Consider the following 22,607-nt stretch of genomic DNA (forward strand, 5'->3'; position numbering starts at 1 on the left):
GCAGAAGGTCATCGACATTGGAGGAGGATGCTGGGAGTTCAGTTGAGGTGTTGAAGATCTGAGGCTAAGGCCTGACCAAATCAGTGAGGACTGTCCCTAAATCCTTGTGGCAGGACAGTCCAGGTTAGCTGCTGTGATGTATTGGTGTCAGCATCTATCCATGTGAAAGCAAGTGGGTTTTGGGAGTCTTTTGCAAGGGGAATAGAGAAAAAGGCATTTTTGAGATTTAGGACGGTATAGTACAGTGGTTCTCAACCTTGGCTGCACATTAGAATCACCTAGGAATCTTTTTAAAATCCTGATTTCTGGGCCTCATCCTCCAGAAATTGTTTGTTACTAATGTTGTGGCCCCACCCCATAACAAAGAAACATAATTTCCAGAGGATGAAGCCCAGAAATCAGGATTTAAAAAAAATTCACAGGTGATCCTAATGTGCAGCCAAGGTTGAGAACCACTGGTATAGTGGGTGGTGGTAGCAGGGATTAAAGAGTGATCAAAACACTTGAATTCTTGGAAGACAATCCTCTTTCCTATCATGTATTAGACTTTTATTGTTTGTTTTACAGTGCCACAATTTTATTTAGTATTTCATCCATGTGTATAATTGGCATTGCTCTGGGGGGGAAGTGTTGTCTTGTGTATATCAATCAGCTTTTTATACGAATGTTACACTAGCCAAATGAAAAAACTGGGAAGTGTTTTCCCTTTTAAAAATATTGAGATTTAAATGACATTGGAATTATCTTTCTTGCAACCCTAGTACTTTTTAAATTATGGATTTTAAAAAATCATTTTTCCATTCTTACTTGATATTGCTCTATTAACATTTTAAATTTCACCGTGGGTTACTTTTCATCATTTATGTTTTTCTAGGAAATTATGCATTTCCTCTAGATTTTCCGATGTGTTGCTTTGCAGTTGCACACAGTATTTTAAAATGAACATTTTTCTATTTTCATCTTATTTCACTTCTTGACAGCATTCAATATAGTTGAAAACTCTGTACTTCTAGGTTTTCAGTTTCTTAAATTTGTTGAATGGATGTTAGAGATGCCTATCTTTAATGTGATAATGCAGAGGAATGCATGGTGAATATTAATAAAAATTACAGGAAATTTAAAAATTTAGGAAATTGTTGACAGTTTTATTTTCTCACTAGTACAGGGTTCATCTCTGTAATTATGCAATTTATTACCCTTTTCTACATTATTTTGGAAAATTACAGCCTTATAGCAGAGATCAGGAATTTGTTAACATTGTGGCTGATCTGTTTGACAACAGAGCTCTGAGAATAGAGTCACAGATACTAGTATACTTTGTAAGCAAACAATCAGCATTGAAACCAAAGGAGAGTGATGTCCTCTGACTGAAAGACATAAATATGCCTCTAACAGATTTTCAATGTCTTTCAAGACCATAACAAAATTGACTAATACAACTGCTAATACAGCACCTAATATGGACTGCCTACTTTTTATATTAAAATAATGTTTGCTACATGACTGTATGAAACCGGAGCCAAAGTTAAAAGTAGACCATGTGAACATGATAAAATAAAGTGAGCTTCCAATAAAAGACTTTTCTGACAAACTAAAGCCCAACCTCCGATGATGCAGCACAGCTCAGACAATAAACAAACCAACCAAAGAACAGCCATGGAGTCCTCTGCATTCCAGCCGCTGTGCAAAGGGCCAGCCAGGCCGTGAGGCAGTCAGTGAACTGCTGCTGAGTGGTTTTTAAACGTGACTATAATCCTCTCTGAGGGGGAGGTCACCTAACACAATTCATGTGGTTTAAATCACCATTCCTTTATTTAGTTTTCCTCATACTTTAACAAATTAAATTTTGTAATGAATTAGTCATGAAATGAAAAATGTTTCAGTTGAATGGAAAAACTTCCTATGATAAGCCTCCAAATATCAAAGAATGAGTCAAGCTATTTCCTGCACAAATTTTCAGCCAGGATATACCACTTTATTTTTTTTAAATATATTTTTATTGATTTCAGAGAGGAAGGGAGAGGGAGAAATAGAAACATTAATGATGAGAATCACTGATTGGCTACCTCCTGCACACCCCTTCCCCCCCACTGGGGACTGCAACCCGGACATGTGCCCTTGGCCAGAATCAAACCAGGGACCCTTCAAGTCTGCAGGCCAACACTCTATCCACTGAGCCAAACCAGCTAGGGCCAGGATGTACCACTTTAAGCACTGAGCTTTTAACTATTTCAAGTGGAAACTGGAATCATCAAATACAACACATATCCTACCTTCTTAATGCCATATAGTATTGACCTGGCCAGTGTGGCTCTGGTCACCGGTTCAATTCTTGGTCAGGGCACATACCCAGGTTGTGGGTTCAACCCCCACTTGCGGTGTGTACAGGAGGCAACAAGTTGGTGTTTCTCAGATCAATGTTTTTTTTCTCTCTCCCTCTGTTTCCCTCCCTCTCCTTTCCTTTCTAAAATAAACATATTTCAAACATCATATAGTACTTTTGATTCAAATTCATCATCAAATATGACTTGTATATTTTGATGGGACTGTGAAGTGCAGGATCTTCTATTAAATGTTCTTGAGGTGCCAGGCTTTTCACATTAAATTTATTTTTTGGTTTCCTCCTCCCCTGCCGTCAGCTGTCATGTTTTGTTGTTTCCCTACCTCTCACAGGACCCTGTAGATACTTGTGGTTTGTTCAGCAGAAATCAGATAACCAAACATGTTAGAATCAGGTGTGAAGTAAGAAAAAGGAGACTGTGAGGATGGGGACCGGAGGCATTCATTTCTGAATAAAGTACGTGTGTTACTAGTACATCTCTACTGGTCTTCTCCAGATTGGTGATGCTGCCACAGCTGCAGTCTAAATGAATGAAGTGCAACTAGTTAGATGCTTATGGTCACTAGTAAATAAAATATCCACCATAATTTAGTAATTTAAGAACCCTGTTGAACAACAGTTTTGAAAGAGTAAAACTCTCTTTGCAGAAGACTTCGAAAGCACATTTCTAAAGGAAGACTATGTAAGGAAAGTAGAACTATATAGATCAGCAGATGGCTTAATTGGTTTTGTATAAACTCATTAATTAGGTAACAAAATACAAAAGCAATTTAATGAATCATCATATGAGGCACTAAATTCAAAGCTGATTTGTAATGTGCTTTTTATAACACAACTTGCTTAATTATTCATATGAATGAATGAATCATTAATACCTGAAACCTGTTCAACAGTTTTGAATACCTACTCATGTACTGGTGGCGATCATTTGCTGAATAAGGCAATGAGTAGCTCCCTGGGTAAGAAGTCCTCAAAATAATCACGTGAGGACTACTTCAATAAACAACACAGCTGTTTCTTGAATATTTTAGAAACCCAAAGTATGTATTTCAAGAGTTATCTTGTGTTATATTAATTCAGATGCAGTTGCTCATTAGATGTCTATTTTTTAAGGAAGACATGATGGAATTCTGTGAATTTACAAGAGGAAGTGACAGCAACTGATCATAATGCATAATGTTGTTAAACAACAGCTTGCTACCAGCCCCAGGCTGCTGAAAAATTTGCACAGGTGGGAAAAATATTTGGGCACAACTCTTCAACATATTTAAACAATTGAAAATGTGGAGGAAACTTTATTGTGAGTGTATCTTCTTACTTTCAGCGTGTTAAGATTACCTTTAATGAGATTATTAGTTTTCAATTTTGTAAATGTTCTTACTTGACAAAATTTAAAATTGATAATTTCATTTTAGTCTCCACATTTTCAGGAAATTTTCCATTCTCCTATGAAATCTAAGTATGGGAACTACTAGGACATGTGCAAACATTTTGCTGTGAGTTACAGAGAAACATTTAAAGAAAAGCACTTCATGACCGCAGACGCGGCTATTCAAGCTTTTGGTGAGGAGGGTATTTCCCAGGCTTGTGATCAACTGTGTGGAAATAATTGGTTAACCTGACAGAGAAGTCCCTTTACAGTTGTTGAAGAGAAGTTTAAGGAAATAATACCCAGAACCAAAGTGAGAAAAATTTTATATGTGTCCCTCCTCACAGGAGAGGCGAGGAAAGAGCAACAATTTTGAATTTTTACCTTCTAAAACTTCTCAAAACCACAATTACATTACTAACCCTCACTTTAAAATTCCTGCTGTTGGTCATGTGGAAGTCAAGATCACACAACAGAACCTATTGACATTACATGTAATAAATTAAAAATGCAGGTACTATGCTCAGTGCAGTGTCTGGTACAGTAAATGCTGAATAACTTTATGATTGAAAGAAGAGTTACACGTCTGCCTCCTGTACCTTCTCCACTTATAATGAAGGCATAGTGTGCTGAGTGCATTCTACCTTTCATAGACAGAATAGCTAATACTATAAGAACTGTAACACAGTATAAGATGAAACCAAATAGACTCTTAGGCTAAAAAATGACAGAAGTTTTAAAGCTTCTCCAGTAAGTTTATTTTTGCAAACTTCTTGTATTCTGTTTTATTGGCTTACACTGTTATAAAGAGGAAAATGTTCATATAAATATAATTTTGACCACTAAACTTTTTTAAATGTTTATTTCTCGTTGACCTTCAAATTTCAGCAGCTCATGAGTTTAGATATAAGTGTTCTTGCCACCCCACCCCACCCTGTCAGTGAGTCAAATAGCTCAAGATACACAATATACCCAAACAGAGGCAAACAAGCCCACTGTAAAGTAAACAAACTTTTATAATGTAAATAAGTGTTCCTTGTTGGAACATTCTATATCCAGTTCACATCTTCCCTGAAATTGGGATATTTATATTTACTAGACAACAATCTCTCTAAAGCAAAGAGTTTATCTCTTTGAAAACTCAAGTAATTCTTAAGAGCAATATTTTTCTTATTGATCTAAAAAGAATGGAGTGTGGAAGGCTGAAAAAGAAACAAGTCCTTCAAATGATCAAGACAGAAGCAAACTGAAAGATAATATGTTTAATAGAGTAGGGAGAAAATTGTAAATTATATAATCTATTGAAAATATTTTCAAAGAAATAGTTTGAGACCTACTGCCCCAGACTTAGATATTTCCTCAATTAATTAAAATGAGAAGTGTTGGTTTATTGGAGGAAAATACATTAATTCTTTGAAGTCAGAATAAAAGGATTGCACAATTTAATTTCTATATGATTGAATATATGAAGTATCAAATATAAACAGTAGTGTAGCAAGAAAATAAATTGGCAGAAATAATTACTCCACCAGTAGTAGTAATTAAGACCACCATTTGAAAGATCTATACACAAAAAATGAAAAGATATCATAAGATTTTACAGCACACAATTCAGTCCTAATTCCTTACTATTATACTTCTTTCTTCTTCAGTATTAGTGGGCCCACATTATCTCCTGTTAATTCATTGTGTTTATTATGTGAACCATCACAGGCAGGAAACTAGAAAGGAAAAAGAATTACACCTGTTATTTTAAATGATTCAAGAAGTAGAAATATTTGTGAAATGCACATTACTTTGGAAAAAGAAAATAATACATCAGATAGCTTGCCTGAGTAATAGATGTATTCTTCACCTAACCTGGCTTCTTATATCACAGCAAATCTAACAATTTTAAATAGCTAATTCAGTATTTGGTGTACATTTTAAGTAAAAAGTTTTGGATGATTCCATATGAGGCAATACAACAGGTTTAAAAGGGGATCAAATAAGCTTTTGTTCTCTGTGAAGCTCTAAATTTGAACTCACCTATTCACTTATTTAAATTTAAAATAATGTAATTTAAATTCAAAATATATAAAAATATTTTCTTATATAAAACTCATGCATATTATAAAATTTTTGAAAAACTAAAAAAAATATAGTTTTAAAAATTCACTCATAGGTAACAACATTATAGCATATTTTTCCTCTGCATTTATTATGTGTATTCATTTTTATTTAAAAAAAACAAACTGTAATAGGCTGGCCGCTGTGGCTCAGTTGGTTGAGCATCATCCCATGCACAGAAAGGTCACAGGTTCAACTCTCGGTAAGGGCACATGCCCAGGTTTCGATGTTCTCTCTCCCTTTCTCTCCTCTCTCCCTCTCCATTCCTCTCTCTCAAAAAATCAATAAAAACATATTTTTTAAAAACTGTAATATACTTGTCTTACTTGTATTATATTATGCTTTCATGCCATTAAATATTCTTTAAAACATGATTTGTAGTGGCTTCCTAATACCCCATCATTTTAAAAAATATGCTTTTATTGGTTTTAGAGAGAGAGGAAGGGAGAGGGATAGAGAGGTAGAAACATTAATGAGAGAAACATCAATATCAATTGGCTGCCTCCTGCACACCCCCTACTGGAGATCCAGCCCGAAACCAGGGTATGTGCCCTGACTAGGATTCAAACCCATGACCTCTAGGTTCATAGGTAAACACTCAACCACTGAGCCAGACTGGCCATGCACCCTATATCATTTTTATTACACCATACTTTAATCATTCCTCTATTATCAGATTCTAGATTGTTTCTAACACTTTGCTATTAAAGGATGATGTGATAAACATTATTGTACTTAAAACCTCAAATAACTTATGATTAAAGTAGTACAGATCTCATCAAAACATTTACTAGCTCATACTATAAGGCATTGTACATACATCATTTCACTGAATTCTTGAAAATGTCTGTGATGTTGATATATTATCAGAATTAAAAATCAGAGATTAAAGATTAAGCAACTTGCCCAAAGTCATACTATACGTGGAAGTCATCAGCTTTGACCAAAATTTATTCAGACTCGAAAGCTTAAACTCTTCCACTAAACCTTATGTCCTCTCTCATAATATAGGTGTATTTTAAACTATGTTACTTTAGCTAATTGATAAAACATAGTAAAAACATCATCATTCTTCTTCCTTGCTGCTCTAACTTTTCTAATGTAGGTAGTATGGATCATAAAATGCAACTTTAATTTAGGAATATAGACTTTCAGTACTGAACACAATGGAAAAACCTCTCATCTCACAGAACCTCAAAATTAAGGATTTCAGAAGGAAAACATTTCAATTACACAAAATTTTAGTGTATGTATAAATGGACATCTTACCGTCTTAGAACGCCAACATCTACAATAAGCTGCTTTAGTAAGACACAAATCTTCAATGTTTATTTCATTCACCACTTTGGGATTTTCCTTTTGTATTTTAAGATTAATCAAGCTATCCTTCTGTTGTTTTTTCTTTGGGAGGAATGGACGAACTGCAAGGTAGCCAAGTAGTGCAAGTACACCAAGGAAAGGCAATAACCGAAGCCATTCTGAAACTAAACATGCACAGGTGTGTTAGTCTGCAGTGCTCTCACGGAACTCAAATAGCATGTCTCATCCTTGAGCAGACTATTTTTTACTTCTCTTCAATTTCTGAACTATTCATCTTTAAAACCATGAATCAGTAAATCAAGCCGCCTTTACCGAGGACCACCTTGTTTCATTTGTGGGCTAACTTAAGACTTGTGAAACAGAAAACAAAATTTTCAGAGATAGGTCCTATGTCAAATATCCTGTCATTATCCTAAGTATATTCGTGTTTATCATTATCTATTTTTCAGGAAATACGACCCATAATTATAAACCAAATTCAACGTGTGATATAGCTTACGGGTTAAGAAAATGTTTCTACAATGTTTAAAAGCACACAACAGAATATCTGTACTTTACCATTCATATATAATTTCAGACAGAACATGTTTTAACTTTTTAGTTTCAATGCTTTACATTTTTGGTAAGGCATAGTGAGTCCTAAAGAAACGCGTAGATGTTGTGTAAAAGCTACTATTTTAAAAAACTAAAATTTTTGTATATGAAATGTTCTCATTGTTAGATACATCTTATTCCATAAGTGTTCTTCAAGTGCCTTCTTTAGTTCTCAGCACCATTTTGGGGCACAGGAAATATAAGTGACATAAATTGAATGGTCCTTATGCCTGTGGAGATAAACACCCCGGGAAATAAGATAAACATTTTAGCATGTTTTTATCAAATGTTGGTTAGTGTCCAGCCTCTGCTGGGCTCTGCAGGGAATCCTTTCTGTCCTTAAAGAGTTATCATTTGACATCCTTCCCTCAGGGCCTATCGGGTACCTTTCTAAGCACTATGTAAAAATAGCTTAGTAGGAAAAAACAGAAGATAATGTGCCAAGGCATACTAATAAATGTTAAAGATAATGAATATACTAAGAGTGCAACTGTTTTATCTCATTTAATACTGTTAGCTTAAATAATTATGTTTGGCAGGTACCATAATTATTCCCATTTTTTATGTGGGTAAACTGTACTTAAGCAGGTTTAGTCCAGGACAGTAAGTTTGTTCTCATCCACCATGAGTCAAATCCAACAGATATAACATTTTATCTGTTCTTCTCTTGGTAAAACTACTCTCCAGAGATAACTGTTTTTACTATGCAACTATTGAAAGGTTGGCTTAATGCCAACTTTTCCAAAATGCAACTTTTTAAAAATATATATATATTTTTATTGATTTCAGAGAGGAAAAGGGATAGAAACATCAATGGTGAGACAGAATCACTGACCAGCCGCCTCCAGCACGCCCCCACTGGGGATAGAGCCCGCAACCCAGGCATGTGCCCTTGACTGGAATCGAACCTGGGACCCTTCGGTCCACAGACTGACGCTCTATCCACTGAGCTAAATCAGCCAGGGCATGAAACTATTTTTTATGTAACACAATGCCAAAGATTTGTTATGAGTTCTACATGAAACAACCTATTTATGCCTGGCACAGAAAAAAATATACAATAAATGTTAGCTTTTAGTAGAGACTAAGGATATTAGTGGCAACTCCTTTGCAAAAATATTCTGCCAGCTCAACTTAATGCTATACGGTAGAAATTTGGGGGCAATGGGTGTAATCTTTTAGTCACCAGAACGAAGCTCTGTAAGGATAAGGATCTTACCTGTCATGCTGGCTATTCTATTCTCATAACCAAAGTGGAAACATTCCATATAGATCCTTTGATTAATTAAACTTCTAGAAATGAAAAAGAACCGCTTCTTGGGAGGGAGAGGCCTATCTGTAGATCTGTGCTATACAATATAGTAGCCACTAGCCAGACTGTTTTGATTTGTACTCAAGATTTTGTTTAAATCCAGTGGTTCTCAACCTTCTGGCCCTTTAAATACAGTTCCTCATGTTGTGACTCAACCATAAAATTATTTTCATTGCTACTTCATAACTGTAATGTTGCTATTGTTATGAATCATAATGTAAATATCTGATATGCAGGATGGTCTTAGGCGACCCCTGTGAAAGGGTTGTTTGACTGCCAAAGGGGTCGAGACCCACAGGTTGAGAACCGCTGTTTTAATCAGATATAGATGACAGACACAAAGACAACTGCCTTGAAAGGAAAGTTTATTACTTACAGTTCCCAAGAGGAGGGAACACTCCATGCCACACAGGACACGGGGAAAGTACCAGGGTTGATCAGGTGGAAGGTGACAGGAAAGCCTGGGCACAGACTATTGTGGCTTCCAGGGAACAGCAAGGTGGGGCAGGGTAAGCAGTTTAGGAGTGAATAATTTCAGTGGGCTCTCAGCTGTTGAGGTGGTCCCTAGTTGTTTCATACCTGACCCAGGGTGATTTGGGACAGGGGAAATCCCGGTTGGTAAGTGATTTAGATACAGGTGGTAGGTAGGGTAAGATGTAGGCTTTAGATTGGTTGATTTGTGTATGGAAGGTGAGCTCCACAGGCAAGTTGTTTATTATCTTTGGGAATTAGCTGTTCCTGGGAGGGGCATGTTCTCCAAGGCCATCAAGGCCATCAAGGCCCCAAGGTGTCAAGTCAAAGCATCATAAAATATACAAAGTAAAAAACCTAATTAGTATGACAATTCAAATTTAAATAATTAAAATTAAGTAAAACTCAAAATCCAGTTTCTGAGACACACTAGTCACATTTCAGCACAGCTTAACAGCCACACATGTGCCTAAGTGGCTGTTGAAGTTACCAGCACAGAGATTTCCATCATCACAAAAATTTTTTGGATGGTGCTGCAACAGACCATTGTTTCTGTAAGTACCAACTCTATAGCATGGCCAGGCTACTTTGACAGCTTCATCTCTCACAAGCATCTCATCTCTCAAGTACGTGAAGCCACCCCAAAGCTATTACCGAGTAGCAGCCTTCGCGTGTTTCTGCATGAGTAATTCCTTCTGTTTGCGATGCCTATCTCTGATCTATGGCTCATTTGGGTAAACCCTTTAAGACTAAGGTCAACTACTGCCTCCTCCAAAAGTCTTCCTTGATTCACAAAGCAAAATTAATCACTTCCCAATATGTTCCCAAGACCTTTTTCCTCATGTTCTTTTATCACACTATTAGAGGCTGGGTGCATGGATCCCTAGGCCTAGCCTGCGGGGATCGGGCTGAAACCAACTCTCCAACATCTCCCGAGGGGGTCCTGGTTTGCAGAAGGGAGGTTCTCAGGTGAGACACCCTGGAATCGGGCTTCCTCCTCTCTGGTTCCAGGTGCATCACCTGAGAACCGCAGCTGCCAAGTCACTGCAGCTTGGCAGCTACTGCATTGAGCATCTGCCCCCTGGTAGTCACTGTGTGTCATAGCTACCGGTTGGATGGTCACTTAGGCTTTTATATATATAGACTAGAGGCCAGGTGCACAGAATTCATGCACGGGGGTGGAGGAGTAGGGGGAGGACTGCCCCTCAGCCCAGCCTGCACCTTCTTGCATTCCAGACCACTGGCTCCTAACCACTCATCTGCCGGCCTGCCTGATCACCCCAGCCACTGGCCTGCCTGCCTGATTGCCTCTAACCCAGGGGTGGGCAAACTTTTTGACTCAAGGGCCACAATGGGTTCTTAAACTGGACCAGAGGGCCGGAACAAAAGCATGGATGGAGTATTTGTGTGAACTAATATAAATTCAAAGTAAACATCATTACATAAAAGGATATGGTCTTTTTTTTCAATAGTTTTATTCATTTCAAACGGGCCGGATCCGGCCCACGGGCCGTAGTTTGCCCATGGCTGCTCTAACCACCTCTGCCTCAGTCCCTGCACATGGGACCCAGGCTTCCCTCCTCCAGGCGGCGCCACCCGGGCTGGCTGCACGCACCCGGAACCCTGGGCAGTGCCGCCCGGGCCCCAGCTTTGTCAGGAAGGTTGTCCAGAAGGTCGTCCGGACTATCCAGTCTAATTAGCATATTACCCTTTCATTAGTATAAATGGTTATCTTTATAAAGCGGACTTCCATAAATCTGTAAGAAAACGAGCTATGGAAAAAAGAGCACCGAAACCGGTTTGGCTCAGTGGATAGAGCGTCGGCCTGTGGACTGAAGGGTCCCAGGTTCGATTCCGGTCAAGGGCATGTGCCTGGGTTGCGGGCACATCCCCAGTGGGGGGTGTGTAGGAGGCAGCTGATCGATGTTTCTCTCTCATCGATGTTTCTTACTCTCTATCCCTCTCCCTTCCTCTCTGTAAAAAATCAATAAAATATATTAAAAAAAAAAAAAAGGAGCTGTGTGCTATTACTCTTCTGGAACAAAGTAGACTCTTAAGAAGTGTTTAATGAATGACTTACTGAATGAATAATGTAGAGTATAAATGTCAGTCCCTTCCTTACTCATCACATTATATTGCAAGTATTTATTTACACTTATCTTCTAGATCAGGCAATTACCTTATATCAGTGGTTCCCAACCTTCCTAATGACGCAACCCTTTAATACAGTTCCTCATGTTGTGGTGACCCCCTACCATAAAATTATTTTCGTTGCTACCTCATAACTGTAATTTTGCTACTGTTATGAATCATAATGTAAATATCTGATATGCAGGATGTATTTAGGCGACCCCTGTGAAAAGGTCGTTCGACCCCCAAAGGGGTCGCGACCCACAGGTTGAGAACCACTGCCTTATATGAATATTGGCCCCAACATCCAGTACAGTATCTTGAAACAGTAGTTATTCAATAGATTTTTGTTGAATGTAGAATAACATTAAGTATCATACTGTATATTACAAAATTAAAAAGTAAAAAGAGGTTAAATAACTCAAAGTCAAAAAGTAAATGAATGGGGGAGGGGGGAGCAAGTAAAAAAGTAAAGATGAGAAAGAAAAAAACAAGAACAAAAGGATGTAAAGATGAAAACCTTAACATAGATTTTTAAAAATATGCAACATACTTTTATTGAGTGCAGAGAGGAAGGGAGAGGCAGGGAGATAGAAACATCAATAATGAGAGATAATCACTGATCAGCTGCCTCCTGCACGCCTCTTACTGGGGATTGAGCTGCAACCCAGGGATGTAACCTTGACTGGAATAGAACCTGGGACCCTTTAGTCTACAGGCCAACGCTCTATCGACTGAGCAAAACTGGCTAGAGCAAAGGGTGCCATTTGATTCATTCACACTGGACAGCTATTGCTGTGATGGCTGCTAGGTTTTATTTATTTATTTATTTTGGGGGGAGGGGGATGTTACAATCTGAGGAAAGAGGTCAGTATTCCTGACTAAACAGTCAGTTATTGCATGTTTTAAAAATTCTTGCAGCACACTGGTCGAAAAACAGTGATATAAAGTAATGAAAGGTACTACTATCTCCAACAACAAAATAATAACATATAACACTTTTAGTATAATCGGTTTCTTAATGGTAAACTTCATTTTAACTACAGAAAAGCTTTATAAAGGAAAATAATACAGTCTATAAAGCTCAATTAGAAATCACTTTATTAATGCTGATTTTAGTAAAGAAATATGAAATAGAGAAAAATCAAACAAGAAACTTAAAAAACTTTTAAGACCAGCTATTTCCTATGAACCTGTTTGATATATGTTGTGCTATTACAGACATTTTTGATACTATGAAGAAAAAACTGTTACCTACTAATTTTAGGTATAATGCATATTTTGTACAGTATGTTTTTATTTTTATTTTAGGATTATAAAAAATAGGATTTATTTTTTAAAATGTAGAAAAATATAAAAAAGTAACTTTCAATCCCACCAGTCAAGAGTAAGTAAGTAACATTTATATTTCTATGTTCTGGGGTGTTTTTAAAAACTTTTTGATGTACATACATAAATGCTTTAAATACTTAAAAAACAAAAAGCAAAACTGATACCATATGATATAGACCATATAGTCTATATCATAATTTTTTCACTTAATATTATTTCAGAAGCATTTTCCAATTCCTTAGTATCCTTTGGAAACATGAACTTAAATGGCTATACCCAACTATCATACCTCCCGTCACAACAGAAGAGCTACAAGGGCAGGGGCCTTATTTGTCTGCATCACCACTGTCTCCTTGGTGTGTAAATAATGCTTGGCTCAATTTATTTTATTTCATATTGAGGCTTAACTTAGTGTTCAGCCTGTTGAACTTTGTGTTAAGTGCTCAATTTGATAAATTTGTCAACTATATAGACCTGTGAACACCACCTAAAACAAAATATAGGGTATTTCTATCATTCTAGAAAGTTTGCTCTTATACAATCCCTTCTTTCTGGGTTCTTTCATCAATTTAAATGCTTAATAAATATTTCTGAATGAAGAAATCTGATCAATATGCTATTGTTAAATAATTTCTTTTCCATTTTTTTACTAAGTAATTATTAAGTACCTACGATGTGAAGATACTGTGCTAAATGCAAGTGCAGCAGCTGTCTTATTTGTCTGTAGATACCCAGTGCTTACTACAGTGCCTGGCATAGAGCAGGATTTCAAATCACTAATTCACAGTTTATCTGTTGTATAAATCCAGATTTTCGTATACTTGGAGTCAGGTTTCTTTGGTCTGTAAAATAGGAATAACAATAATTCATTCATTTGTTCAACAATACAAGTACCCACCACATTCCAAATACTGCACTAGGTGCTGGGGATACAGGCTGATAGTTAGATAAGGTTCCTGTTCTTATAGGGTATACAATTTAAAAGAGATTAGAAGACGCAGTCCAGTTCCTACTCCAAAAGAGCTTTCCGCCTAGTATGGAAAACAGATCTATAAAAAAGAATTACAGTACTGTGTACTATGTACACTCATGAGTAAGCGATACAGTGGACAAAGTGATTAACTCTTGACAGGGTTGAACAAAGAGGAGGATCTGATACCTAAACAGGTTTCTGAAAGTGACTAAACATAGGAGTCCACAGGCAGAGGGGAAGAGGAGCCACATTCTACACAGAAGAAACAGAATAGGCAAAGGCACAGAGATATGACATACGTGAAAAGTTTAAGAAACTAAGTGCTACAGTATTGCTGAGATACAATGAAAGAGAAGAGGGTGTGTAACAGTGAGCCAGTGCCAGACTATGGAAGGCCCTGATATAAAAGGGAACCACTGAAATATCTGAAATATTAATGGAACTGAAAAACTGTTCACTTATGAAATTACACTGGTATTAGATGGAAGATGGGTTAGTGGATAAACATTAAGGTAGAGCAGGGAGGGCTAGAGAAAAAAATAACATGAGCTGAAACTAAGGCAGTGGCCATTAAAGCAAAGAGAGGACTAATGGGTCCCTAGAAAAGCAGATGTGCACGTGTGTGTGCATTTTCTGAGGAAATGGTGTACAGCTTTCATCGGGATCTCAGCGTAGGTCTGTGACCAACCCTCATTCACCTGGAAACATAAGACCTGCTAACTCAGGTAGCTCCAATCAACAGGATTTGGTAACTGACTAAAAGTATAGAGCGTGAGGTAAATACAGGAAGTGAAGCTTCATGATTCCCAGATTTCTGGTTTCATTATCTGGATGTATGATGGTACTGGCCTCAGTTAAAAAAAAAAAAAAAAGACAATATAAGAAGGGCAGCTTTAAGCATGACAAGACTGTGCGGTATTGTAAAGGAAAGGAAAAAATAGGATATGTCACCATCCTTAAAAAACGTAAGGAAGAGACTAAAGTTCAACAGACACCAGCAAAGGGGGATACTGATGGAGGGAAGAAGACAGTTTTCTTTGAAGGAGAGTAAAACAGTTCCAGTGTGGAAGCAGCTCTGCCGCGCCTAAAAGATGCCAACTGCCTTGGCCCCTCATCCCACAAACACACAGAAAGATAGAAAAAGACACCCACTGAGAGAGCTACAGGGGAAGTGCTAACCTCACTTAGGGCAAGAAGATGCCTCAAGTAGTAAAGGAGAGAGGGAGAGAGGAGGGGAGAGAGGGAGAGGGAGAGGGAGAGAAAGAGAGGGAGAAAGAGAGAGGGGGGGGAGGAAGAGAGAGAGAGAGAGAGAAAGAAAGAAACATCACACAGGGATCAAACCCACAACCTAAGCACGTGCCCTGACCTGTAATCCAACTGGCAACCTCTCAGTGCATGGGACAGTGCTCAACCAACTGAGCCACACCAGCCAGGGCTCCAATGTTTTTTATTTTTATTTATTTATTTTTAAAGGAGATGTATTTTTTAAATATATTTTACTGATTTTTTACAGAGAGTAAGAGAGAGGGATAGAGAGTTAGAAACATGGATGACAGAGAAACATCGACCAGCCGCAAGCTGCACATTCCCCACTGGAGATGTGCCAGCAACCAAGGTACATGCCCTTGACTGGAATCGAACCCGGGACCCTTCAGTCCGCAGGCCGATGCTCTATCCACTGAGCCAAACTGGTCAGAGCTCCAATGTTTTTTAAATCATCTGTTTCTAATTTTTTACAAAAGAAAATAAATCAGACACACTAATATTATCAATACTGACCATGTAACATTCATTTTGTAATATTCTATTTCCCACTATTAAGATAAACAATAAGGTGAGTAAAAGAATCAGTACCGTTAGAAAAACAAAATCTAGAGAATATTTCAAAGCAACTTGAGTAGAAAGCAATTTTATAACACCAATTTTCTGAAACTTTAGATACAGTTAAAAGAAATTATCTCCTTAGAAGAAATAAAATTAAGAGGGAGTAGATTCAACCTTTTATGTAGATGGGCTAGCTATCACACCCTATTCTTGATCAAGATATATAAACAAATTCAATGACAAAAACATTTTAAAAAGTATATATAGACACACACATGGGTCTTAATGAAGAACTATATTCTAAGAAACTAGGATAGTTTTTTTCTGCCCTTTTAAAAGGTTACATCTGATACCATAAAATAATATTGCAATTTGGCTGCTGATAATTTTATATCATTTTCTTATGTATCATTTGCAGGTAAGATACACAAATGACTTCTATTTCTGAACTTCAGAAAGATAAACGTAAAATATTTTCAATGGGTGGCTTTACCATACACCTTCAAACCTAATACAGACTATTCAAGACTTAAGGGCAAATAAAATAATCAAGTTTTAAATCTATTTTCCATTCACTATTATGAACAGAACAGCGTCACTGTATCAAGAACACTACCTGGCCCACAGTAAGTACTCTGTAGATACCTGATGACTTGAGGAATTTTAAATTGCGAAATAGTTTATGGAAGAAAATGTTCAATGAGATCGAAATTGTTCTCTACAAAGGCTAATATAATCATTAATTAAACTGACTTTTAACTATAGTTGGACTAATTAGAAAGGGGGGAAAAACATTTACAACTTATAGTAACTATGTAAATATTTTCCTAAGGTCTCAAAAAAAAGTTTTCTAAAATAAAATTCTTCAATATTTCAAAAATAACCTTTATTATTTACTTATTAATAAATGCAACTCTTTAGTTTGAACTTAATGTTTTATTATACTTTCCTATTGAGAAAACTCACTTTTGGTTCATTTCTTTAAAAAAAAAAAAAAGGTACAATTTACATACAACAAACTGACAGGTGTTTAGCTCTGGGTTGTGACAATTAAATACAACCCTGTAGCCTCAGCTGAAAATGTGTATAATATTTCTATCACACCAGAAAGTATTATTCTGCCCCTTTTTAGTCTATCTTCCACAACTGATTTCTATAATCAAAGCTTTTTTCAATCAATATAGTTTTTGAGATTCATCAGTGGGTCAGTAATTTATCCCTTTTCATTGTTAACCAGTATTTCCACTCTGAATATACCATAATTTGTTTATCCATTCTCTTGTTGGTAGATACTTGGATTGTTCCCAGTTTGGGACTATTATAAATAAGGCTGCTAGGAACATGCTTGTATGCCTTTTTGTGAAAATGTTATTAACTCTGTTCCACTTCTAAATTCCCTGTTCAAAACTGGCCCTTTCTAGATAAATAGAGCTAATGCCCTTAAAGCTGTTTCACTGGGAAAAAAACTTCCTTTAGGATCAAACCCATTTCATTTCAAAGCAAACTAATTCAAGGGGGAAAGAACTACTATATTCAAAGTTTAAGAGCTAGCTTTTAGATCTAGAAGTAAATAATTTTCTGACTTTAGAATGAGAAGATGTTTTTCGTTGTTCTATTTTAAAAGTTTATATGACAGGGAAAGCTTTTTAAAGGTCAGAGTATTATGATACACTATACTTCCAAAGGGCAAAACCATACAAATTTATCTTAAAAGCCTCAGTCTTAGAAATGTGACCTAAACTGAAATAGATAAGTCGCCTCTGGTAGATAAGGATTGTCTGTAAATACTATACGATAATGGGTAATTAAGGATCTCCCCAAGTGTTTACTAAGAATGCAGAGTCATCATGAGAGTCAATTTTTTTTTAACCGCTGTATCTAAATAGGGAAGGAAAAACAGGCAACAATGTGAACTGTAACTTTTTTTTTGCCCTAATTGTCATAGATAGAAAATGAAAATACTTTTGGTCTCCTAAACTTTTACACAATTGCTGAAAAGTTATCTTTCAGATTTTTATTTCAACAAAGTCTAAGTATGATTCTCTAAGCAGCTCATTCAAGGGAGCCAAACGTCACTAGCTATTACCATCTGCTCTTAAAGGCAGAGTCAGAGTGGAAATTGCTTTTCTTCCATAGCACTGCAAAGCAGAGTCTACAACTGCTACACTGTCATTGTCCAGAGTGAAACAGACTATCTCATTTTTTTTTCATAAAGCAGCTATTAAAAACATGTTTATGTTTCCTAAACAAATAAGCAATACAATAACAACTAGACACACTGTAATAGGATTTAAGTATGTACTATTAAGATATTTACCAGAGTTGTCATTATTTCTGAGAATCAGGCCTCGCATTAAATATGTAAAAACTTTAAAGAGGAAGTTACTATATATTATTGATGTAAGGAGAGACTTAGCTTGAGTTTTCTTAATGCCTTTAATAGGAATTAAATATTTGTTGACAGGAGGGATCCTTAAAAAAAAACCACACTTGTAAAATCTTCTAGCCACTCAATCAAATATACGTTCTAATATGCTTCAACTACACTATTTACAGAAAAGGGAAACTAATATAAAACCATCCATCATCAGAATTAACACACATAATTCGGGATTGGGGTGGGAGTAAGAGGGCATTTTTCTTTCTTGACTGTTAAAAATTCAGCTGTTAACTTATGCAAATTATTAAAAAAGTAAGTTGGCAACTGGGAACAAATGTCACAAAATGTAACATCCTTTTGACCTGGTATTATTATACCCAAGGTATAATTCAAAAGAGAAAAAAAAAAAAACAATTGGTATTGGTACAGGGCTACTTACCACTGAGCATTATGAAAAAAAGATACATATATTTATATTTATATGAACATTAAAAATTTCCAGCTGCAGGGGAATGGTTAGGCCTACTGTGATGTTAATCTAAAATAAGATCAAATAGTTGTTAGAACAAGATGAGGAATACATAAAAATAAGTAAAGTGCTTAAGTAAAAGAAATGATAAAGGGGAAAAAACACGATTTTACATAATTGCTGCAATTCTACCAAGATCCTAGTAAACTGTTTGGACCAAAAGAAGACTTTGATATTTATAAACACTTGATTTGAAACTTTTTTCATTTTATGTTACTTTTATGTGGCTTCTGATGTTCAGATGTTTAATATTATTTGGTTACCAAGGTGTCTATTAAATAAATTACAAACCCTTTAACATCTAAAATGTTAATATCTCACAACCATTTACCTACAGAGCAACTCTGTCCATAACTCAAAGAATCTCTAGATTTGTAACAGTCATCTAGTTTTCCCATCTAAATCTATCTGCCCACCAGACTCGCTTTTTATGTTTTATTATTGTTTTAATCTCCCAAGGCACTTGTTTGGGGGAAAGTTTTCCTTAATTAAAAAATAATTTTTTTAAAGTCCGCGTAGTGGAGCTGAAATCATCTCCAAATAGTTTTCACTAATTCAGTCCTAGTTGTCGTTTGGTCTACACAAAATAAATCTTCCAGCCCTGACCGGTGTGGCTCAGTGGAAAGTGTCGGCCTGCGGACTGAAGGGTCCCGGTTGATTCCGGTCAGGGGCATGTACCTTGGTTGGTTGCCGGCACATCCCCAGTGGGGGGTATGCAGGGGGCGGCTGATCGATGTTTCTAACACACTATCCCTCTCCCTTCCTCTCTGTAAAAAAATCAATAAAATATATTTAAAAAAATAAAAATCTTCCAGTCAGGCTTCCAAATGCTGTACTGTACGTCAGCTAACATGGATCTGCAGGCTGCTCCACGCTAAGCAAGCCTATTTCCCTAAGACTATTTCACATGCTTCACATCCGATACTCGGCACAGCAGGTCAACGTTGGCCGAACCACGTGGCTTCTCCCCGCAACATCCTAGTCGGCCTCTCACAACGCAATGCCCAGGACTCAACAAAATCTCCCAGGGTTGCCTGCATTCTGGAAAATTTCATCCTTTAGATTTGCAATCTGCGTTGTGGGCTACTTATTTTTTTGTAAGTACATAATGTGACATCCATAAATCAAATTTCATTTTCTAAGATCTGGGCCACCGTCCTAGCTTTGGAACCCTCTTTGGCTAGATCTTTCCTCCACTTGTTACCACAACTGCCTCCAGACCCAGAGGAACGGAGGCGACCGCAAATGCCCCCATGATAGGTCCTCTCTCCCCGACGGGTCTGAGATCTCTAACTTTTTCACTAAATAAAGCTGCCATGTACCTATGGTCTGTGTGTCTCTGGCCAACATATTCCTGCACACACTCGCTGTGGTGAAACCCAGCAGAGCCGAGCTGCCCGACACACGGCGGCCGGGATACAAACAAGCCGACTGCGGAGAGCGCCGGCGAGGGCGAGAGCAGCCCGGGCGCAGCTCGCCGCCGCCTCTGGGAAAAGCCGGCCCCACCGAAGGGCAGCGGAGCCGAGGGGAGGACAAGCGCCGACCCTCGCCTTGCCGCCCCAGCCGAGAGGCAACACGCGCGGCCCTGGCGGCTGCGCAGGCGCGGCTGCGCAGGCGCGCCTCCGGGTCACGGGGTCACGCGCCACCCGCCGAGCCCCGCCCCTTGGCCCGAGGATGTTCAGACACCCCCCCTCCCCCCCGCCAACCCCGCCCCCTCCTGGGAGCGCATGAGGATGGGCCGGGTTGCGGTGAGGGTTACCTGTGAGCCGGGCGAACCCGCTGATGCTCTCGGGGACTGGGAGCCGCTTCAGGTACGCGGGGAGCTGCACCTTCACGATGCGGGCCACGCTCTCCAGCACCATCCTGGCCGGCGGCGTCCGCTCCTCCCCGAGCCCCGAGCCGCAGCGGCGCCTGCGCCAACAGCTTAGGCGGGCGGCGGGCTCTCGCAGTCCGCGTCCCGGCGGCGGGCGGGGCTGCGGCCCCGGAGGAGGTGAGCTGCCCGGCGCCGATTGGCAGCGGGCGAGTGACGTGCGCGCCTATTGGACCCCAGGGGGCGCGAGCGGCCGCGGGCCCGGAGCCGCGACTCGGGTGCGTAGTGGGCCCTTCTGGGTGCGGACCTTGGAGAGGGCCTTCGCGCGGGGCCTTTTGCGTCTGCAGACGCTGGAGGTCAGCAGGAAGGACCTTGTGTCGGAGGAGAGAAAGCCCGTGAGAGTGCTCTGTAGCCTGCAAGTGCCTTTAAAAGTGGGGATCCCCCGACGGCTCTCGTTACTCCCAGGCCTCCTCTTCCCAGAAAAGGTTGGTCCCTAGGAATGCGTCCTCCCCCGAGAGGACCTGCCCTCTGCGGTGCCCGGTTCCGCTCCCTCACCCCGCCGGCCGGCTTTTGGAAAGCAGTCACTGTGCTCCTCCGCACCCGAAACGCGTACTGGTACAGCTCTGCCCCCCGGCGTTTGCTGCAGCCCCTCTCCGAAGCCCTGGGGTTTTCCACGTTGACAAGACCCGCGATCGGCCTTCCGTACATATTTTCAGTTCCTTCTGCAGATCAGTTCTTTGTGCGGGTGACTAAAACTGGGAACGCGATAAAAGAACATAAAGCCTTAGGGTTTCTTCTGTATTTTGTTGCAGGGTTTCTGCTACCATCTAAAGTATCTGTGAAGATCTTTCAATTTTATTTTTATTAACATTTTTTTAATTGAGGGGAGTAAGGAGAAAGCTTCGCTCTCTTGAAACACCTTCCTTGTCGTGACTTTGTTTCATGTTTTGATGTAAAATATCTGAAGTGATGTGCGTGCTGACTGCGTGTTGTCTGACCTTCTAACTTAATTCAGTGCCTGATTCCAGTTCTCACCTTCACTTGCCAACAGCGTACAGAACCAAGAACTGGGCATGGTCCAGTTTTCCTTTTGTGGGACTTAATATAACAGCCAGCTGTAATAAATACGGCTCGTTTTTTATTTTTTCCTTGGTACTTTCATTTTAAAGTGAGAAAGGGAAGGAATCGTTTTAAAGCAGCTTTTCATGGATTGTTTAAATTTGTGATTGTCATGGACTAAAAAAATAACCATCGGTAAGAGAGTTAATTGGAATCTAGATAAACTGTCATTTCACCCTGTTCAAAACTGTCAAAGTACAATTACAATGGAAATTCTGTGAAGATATTTAGAAACAGGTTCATGAGGGTGAGCAATATAAAAGCGATATACAAAGTGATGATTGAAAGGTTGGTGTTGACATTAGGATTTCCTTTCGAGAGCTTACTTTGGTTTAGTGGAAGAAGGAAGGACCCTAGAGCTTACCCTGAATATAAGGATCTCAAACACCCTTGTCCTCTGTTTTGTTGGCAGTTACCTTTAATCTCTGATCAGATATAGAGACACCACTGAGGAGATGGTTGAGAGAGATACGGGTTGGGAGTGAGGCACATTAGGGTAAGAAAACTTGGACAGTGCCATTAAATATTTGTCTCTTAGAGGCTTTGTGATTTTGACAAGGACAAAAGCTGTGTTGAGTGAGATTCATAACACTTCTAAGGAGTTTTTCTTTAAAGGAATTAAAATGTATACACTTCAGTTAAGAGAGATGACATAATACTCAAGGGCCAAATGTGCAATGTGATGTGACCACTATCCAGATCAATATATATATACTAGAGACCCAATGCACTAAATTCGTGCAAGAGTAGGCCTTCCTTCCCCCAGCTGCCAGCACCAGCACTGGCTTCCCTCTGGCACTGGGACCTGGGCTTCCCCCTGGCACCAGGGACCCAGGCTTCCCTCTGGCCGCCAGCAGGCAACCGGGACCTGGGCTTCCCTCGAAACCCCAGCTTCATCTGTAATTAGCATATTATGCTTTTATTATTATAGATAGAATACTGGAGGCCCAGTGCAGGGATTTGTGCACCGGTGGCATCCCTTGGCCTGACCTGC

General features: G+C 38.9%; 2 protein-coding genes across 3 annotated transcripts in view; one reads left to right on the plus strand and one right to left on the minus strand.

The window, feature by feature from the left end:
• Positions 1-1,127: 1,127 nt before the first annotated feature.
• Positions 1,128-20,637, minus strand: CISD2 (CDGSH iron sulfur domain 2). Of its 2 annotated transcripts, XM_081085528.1 has the most exons (4): positions 20,444-20,626; positions 7,089-7,303; positions 5,340-5,431; positions 1,128-2,863 (listed from the first exon to the last, which is right to left on the minus strand). In XM_081085528.1, the coding sequence occupies exons 1-3, from the start codon at positions 20,544-20,546 to the stop codon at positions 5,342-5,344; spliced, it is 408 nt and encodes a 135-aa protein (XP_080941654.1). In that variant the 5' UTR covers positions 20,547-20,626; the 3' UTR covers positions 1,128-2,863; positions 5,340-5,341. The 2 variants fall into 2 exon arrangements, with proteins under 2 accessions (XP_080941654.1, XP_080941653.1); XM_081085527.1 differs by lacking the exon at positions 1,128-2,863 and having other exon boundaries at positions 4,958-5,431; positions 20,444-20,637.
• UBE2D3 (ubiquitin conjugating enzyme E2 D3) overlaps positions 20,611-22,607 on the plus strand; it is a 69,149-nt gene continuing 67,152 nt past the window's right edge. The window contains exon 1 of the mRNA XM_081085458.1: positions 20,611-20,772. The gene's annotated coding sequence lies outside the window, so the exon portion shown is untranslated. The remainder of the gene's footprint in view (positions 20,773-22,607) is intronic.

This window comes from Myotis nattereri (assembly GCF_964212035.1).
Source record: "Myotis nattereri genome assembly, chromosome: 1".
In the NCBI taxonomy this organism is placed as follows: Eukaryota; Metazoa; Chordata; class Mammalia; order Chiroptera; family Vespertilionidae; genus Myotis; species Myotis nattereri.

Bases quoted from the DNA above. Each gene is read 5' to 3' on its own strand.
- CISD2 (XM_081085528.1), bottom strand. From the start codon at position 20,546: ATGGTGCTGGAGAGCGTGGCCCGCATCGTGAAGGTGCAGCTCCCCGCG. The intron at 7,304-20,443 runs GTAACCCTCACC...GTGCATGTTTAG, and splicing joins CGGGTTCGCCCGGCTCACAG to TTTCAGAATGGCTTCGGTTA. The intron at 5,432-7,088 runs GTAAGATGTCCA...TTTCCTTTCTAG, and splicing joins GATGTTGGCGTTCTAAGACG to TTTCCTGCCTGTGATGGTTC.